We start from the raw sequence: 5,489 nt of genomic DNA on the forward strand, positions 1-5,489 counted from the left end.
TAAAACTTTAACTAAAAATAAAGAGGAAATATAAAAATAAAATCTAATTGAAGATGCAGACAGTGTGTCAGTTCTGCACTGCATGATTGATGTGAATATTAATCTGAAGGGACGTGAATGAATGTCTTTATGTCTGTGTCTCCTCACAGTGCGATATCTACTGAAGAACAACGTGAGTCCTGATCTGTGTAACGAAGACGGACTGACGGCCCTACACCAGGTGAACACACACACACACGCACACACACACACACACACACACACATTGATTTGACTGGTTAAAATGTTCCTAAAAAAAAATAATCACACTTCTCTTCATGGTCAAAAATGACTGTATTGGAAATGAATGGGAAGCGTATTTCATCTAGTGGAAACGTTTGGTACTGCCCCCAAACAAAATCTTACTGAAAGCTTATTTTTTGAGATACCAACCTCAAATTTGGAACACAACTTGTTTTAAATCAGAATCAGAAAGAGCTTTATTGCCAGGTATGTCTGCACATGTTTACGAGGATGGGGGTAGAGGTTGCTGGAGGTCAGAATGGGCGTGGGGTGTGAGACAGGGTTTTTCAAACCTGCAATAAAACTCATTAAAATCGCCGGCCTGTTGTTGATTCTCCACAGTGCTGGCGTGTCTTGTAGTTGGTGACGTCTTTCAGTCCTTTCCACACTGATGCAGGGTCACTGGCAGAAAACTGGTTTCTCAGCTTTTCGAGTAGTTCCTCTTAGCCACACTGATCTCCTTTGTCAGTGTACTTAGTTTTGGCCTGTTTATACAAGACTCTGTCCCCATTCCTGTAGGCATCTTCTTTGGCCTGACGGAGCTGTCTGAGTTCTGCAGTGAACCACGGTTTGTCGTTGTTGTCCTGGTAGGGATGCACATATCCTCACAGAAACTGATGTATGATGTTACAGAATCTGTGAGCTCGTCCAGGGGTGTGTTTCCCAAAAGCATCGTTATCTAACTATGGTAATTAGTTCCATTGAAATATATTGGTAACGACGGAACTTGCGACCATAGTTGCTTTTGGGAAATGCACCCCAGATTGGTGGCAGCAGCTTCAAAAACACTCCAGTCAGTGCAGTCGAAGCAGGCTTGTAAATCCCCCCTGCTTCATTAGTCCATCTTTTTACAGTCCTGATCTCAGTTTCTGCCTGTATGTCGGTATAGGATGAACCAGACATGTGCTTGCGTTGGAAAGTAGACACTTACGAGAATGAATGAGGAAAACTCCCGCGGCGAGTAGAACAGCTTACAGTTGATGAAGAGCGCTTCTAGATCAGGACAGCACATCTTCTTCAATGCTGTTACATCTGTACACCAACTTTCGTTGATGTAGAAGCATGTTCCACCGCCACGCGAATTTGAAAATAGCATCACACACACACACACACACACACACAGACACAATCAAAAGCTAAAATACTAATTCCAATCATTCCAAATTATATTCATGTCTTTTTATTAAAACAACAACAAAAAGGCTTTGTATTGAGGCATAAGCGCATTTATTCAATCTCAATCACAAACAATACAGTCAAGATCACGTTTGCATTTATTACAGTTCATCATGAGAAGGTTTGATGGCAGATTTAGTCGCAGCAAACAGCATGTGAATCAATACAGACTGGCTGCATCACACTTTCATTTGAGCAGAATATCTCAGTAAACTCAAACTTATATGATTGTAGATGACTTCAGATCATCAGTGCTGTTTCTGCAGTGTTGAGAGTGAATAAGAATGGCTGCCAGGTTGAGAAGATAAATTATGCACAGGGAAGAGAACGTGTCCTTTAAGAGAGGGATTTAAACGGTTAAACTGCAAACATGAAAACTTGTGGAGGTCTACATTTTTCCTCTTTTTTTGTTGAAGAAAATCTAGAGAGATTTTGAATTTGGAGAGTTTTAATCTTTTTAAACTACATTTTAGCCTCATCTTGTTTCATCAAAGACAGTGCATGTTGATATAGTCACAGTTAGTGTTTTTAATGATGTCGGTGTCGTGGAAAAAGGTTGTCTGAATATTTTTCGCCATAGTTTCGTTAACTGCTGCAGAATCCGTGTTCAGTCTGTCTGTTCATGTGTGTCTCTGTGGTTCTGTCTGTGGGTGTTCAGCGGCGATGAAAGACTCTCTTTGTGTTGGCCTGCTCCCTCTCTCAGTGTGTTTCTCTCCCAGAATGCCTCACACTCTTTCTCCAGGCTGGATCGTCAGGATTAAAACCCTCTGCGGTGTGTGTTTGTTTCAGAGCGTTGTGTCTTCACTGAATTACTGCTAGTAAACAAATCATCTCTATCTGTCACGGTGTTGCGTAACTGTTTGATCTGATTTTCTGATGCTTATTGCAATAAAAGCTTGAAAACAAACAATCAGTCCATCATGACAAACTGCAGCGCTCAGTCTGATCTCCTGCAAACATCTCTCATTTCTTCAGAGGGTTTTATATACGTATGTGTGTGTGTGTGTATAGATGGATGGATGGATGGATAGATAGATAGATCAAAACATCACAGAGATATGAGGTTAAACGTGCAAAAACAACATGCAAAAGCCACCCAGAACATGGAAGGTCCAGCATTTCTAGTCAGCTTAATTATAACAAACCACAAGGCCTTCACTGAGCTGATTGTACTGGTGTCAGTCTGTTGTCAACATACAAACCTACATCCTGAATCCTACTGGAAAATTCCATCCCCACCCAGCACACACACACTCACACACACACACACACACACACACACTCTCAGCGTGAAAGAGGTTTCACGCTTGAGTTGTAGGTGAAGTTCTCTTCTCGTTCTCTCTGTCTGTCTCAGTGTTGCATTGATAACTATGAGAATATGGTGCGGATCCTGCTGGCTCACGGAGCGACTGTCAACTCTCAGGACAATGAGCTCTGGACGCCTCTTCATGCTGCAGCGACATGTGGACACACGGGCCTCGTCAAGATCCTCATCCAGCAGTGAGTGTGTGTGAGTGTGCGAGTCTTTGTGTGTGAGTCTGGGTGGGAGTGAGAGAGAGAGAGTCTGTGTGTGTGAATCTGTGTGTGTATGAGGGTCTGTATGTGTGAGAGAGAGTCTGTGTGTGTATGTGTGGGTCTCTGTGTGTGTGTGTGAGTCTGTGTGTGTGTGTGTGTGTGTGAGAGTGTGTGTGTGTGTGTGTGAGTGAGAGTGCGTATAAAAATACAGGAAAAACAGTACAAATTTGAAAAAGTTAGAATCTAAAACATCTGTTTTCTATGTGAATCTCTGTTAAACTGTAATGTATTTCTGTGATGCGCAGCTGTATTTTCAGCATCATTACTCCAGTCTTCAGTGTCACATGATCTTCAGAAATCATTCTAATATGCTGATTTGCTGCTCAAGAAACATTTATGATTATTATCAATGTTGAAAACATTAATATTTTTGTGGAAACCGTGATACATTTTTTTTTCAGGATTCACAGATGAACAGAAAGTTCAAAAGAACAGCATTTATATGAAATAGAATTCTTTTGTTACATTATACATGTCTTTACTGTCACTTTTGATCACTTAAATGCAGCCTCGATGAATGAAAACTATTAATTTCTTTCAAAAGAACCCAAACTTTTGAATGGTGGTGTATATATTTTTAACGCAGGTATAGTGTTCTCTCGGCATGATCTGGTCTGATCTCTGATGATCTGGTGTCTCCGCAGCGGCGCTGATCTCTTAGCAGTGAACTCAGACGGTAACATGCCCTATGACCTCTGTGAGGACGACCCCACGCTCGACATCATCGAGACCGCCATGGCCAACCGAGGTGAACCTCCGATCCTCCAATCACTGCCTGTGCTGATGTCAGCAGCTTTATTACATGCGTTTGTTTCATCAGTGTTTTAAAGTCCAGATTCTAACGTTCAAATAGCAGATCTCATCACTGAATGACGAGATGAGATTTGGAAAGATTGGATTTTTCCATTCTGATTCTTACTGTGATTATGACGTAAACATTGAACAGAATAGAAACAATCACCCAACAGTCAATCTGAGTAACTGAACAAATGAGGTTTACTGAAAGATGAAGATTTACTCATCTTGACGTTTCACTGTGAGTTTTCCAGCGTTAGGAAAGTTACTTTTAAAAGCAATGCATTACAGTATTGTGTTACTCCATAAAAAAGTAACTAAGTAAAGCAACTGTAAAGGCTCTTTCACACTAAAAAAGTGAAATGAATAAGCCTCACTCCCAATTTCTCTCAACAGGAGAGCTGTCAGCAAATAAATGGGAAAACAAAGTATCTTGAGTTACTTGTTTGAAAAAGTAACTCTGCTATTTTCCTGTAAATGTAAAAGTAATGCATTACTTTACTAGTTACTTGAAAAAGTAATCTGATTACATAACTCGCGTTACTTGTAATGCATTACCCCCAGCACTGGATGTTTCAGCTTCATTGCAATAATTTATTTCCCAGTCTGGATCAGCTCTCTGTTTGATTGACAGCTGTATTGACCAATCATTGTGTGCATGACAGGCATCACACAGGAGATGATCAATGAGACGAGAGCAGCGGTGGAGAGGAGGATGCTGGGAGATACTCAGAACCTCCTGCAGGATGGAGCCGACGTCAACCGACACGACTCCCAGGGGGCCACGCTGGTACACACACACACACACACTCTCTCTCAACACAAACACACCCAGACACACACACACACACACAGACACACACACAGAGTGAAGTGAGTGTTGGTTATCAACAGATTCTGAATCACTGAAGAACTAGAATCTTATTTACAGCAGTGGTCTTTTCTTGTTTTCTGAGTTTTCCAGCATGAGTGTGATCAGGGTTAATGCAGCAGCACTGATTCACAGCTCTGCTCTCCGTTCATCATTCAGATACGAGACGCTTTTACTGGAGCTTTGTATCAGCGTCACGTAATGCTTCCCTCGACCCGCTGAGTGTGTTTAGAGTTCATGCATTTGTGATGATGCTGAAGCTGCTGAATGAAAGCAAACAAATGAGAAGAACTGGAGTATCTCAGAATGAGCATCACAACATGCTGAGCTGATCTTTTCATCAGACCGTCCTGCTTCTGTTTGCTCTAGTCTAGTGATCGGCATCATGGGAGCCGGATCCACACATACTAATGTGTTTTAGTGCTGGTCCTGATGGATGATGAAGTTTCCATCTGCAGTAGTTGTGTTGCACATGGATGTCTAATTCTTTGAGTTCTTATTCGGGTCCTGATATGTTTATGGATGTATGTGTGTGTGTGTGTGTGTGTGTGTGTGTGTTTTCAGCTGCACATCGCAGCGGCGAACGGTTTCACACAGGCTGCAGAGATGCTGTTAGAGGGTGGAGCCAGAACAGAGATGAGGGATTCTGACGGGTGGACGCCGTTACACGCTGCTGCATGCTGGGGACAGGTACTCACACACACACACACATGCACACAAACTCTCTCACACACACGCACACACACACACACACACACTCACACACACACACACGCACACACACACACAC

At 42.2% G+C, this 5,489-nt stretch overlaps 1 protein-coding gene across 3 annotated transcripts in view; it reads left to right on the forward strand.

Moving 5' to 3' along the window:
• LOC107734608 (protein phosphatase 1 regulatory inhibitor subunit 16B-like) overlaps positions 1 to 5,489 on the forward strand; it is a 42,368-nt gene that overhangs the window by 35,324 nt on the left and 1,555 nt on the right. For all 3 annotated transcript variants that reach the window (XM_016546605.1, XM_016546606.1, XM_016546607.1), the window contains exons 3-7: positions 150 to 220; positions 2,813 to 2,958; positions 3,678 to 3,781; positions 4,494 to 4,618; positions 5,264 to 5,389. In XM_016546605.1, the coding sequence (XP_016402091.1) occupies positions 150 to 220; positions 2,813 to 2,958; positions 3,678 to 3,781; positions 4,494 to 4,618; positions 5,264 to 5,389 (572 nt within the window). The remainder of the gene's footprint in view (positions 1 to 149; positions 221 to 2,812; positions 2,959 to 3,677; positions 3,782 to 4,493; positions 4,619 to 5,263; positions 5,390 to 5,489) is intronic.

The sequence above is a fragment of the Sinocyclocheilus rhinocerous genome, unplaced genomic scaffold (genome assembly GCF_001515625.1).
Source record: "Sinocyclocheilus rhinocerous isolate Xijiao unplaced genomic scaffold, SAMN03320098_v1.1 scaffold2145, whole genome shotgun sequence".
Taxonomy (NCBI): Eukaryota; Metazoa; Chordata; class Actinopteri; order Cypriniformes; family Cyprinidae; genus Sinocyclocheilus; species Sinocyclocheilus rhinocerous.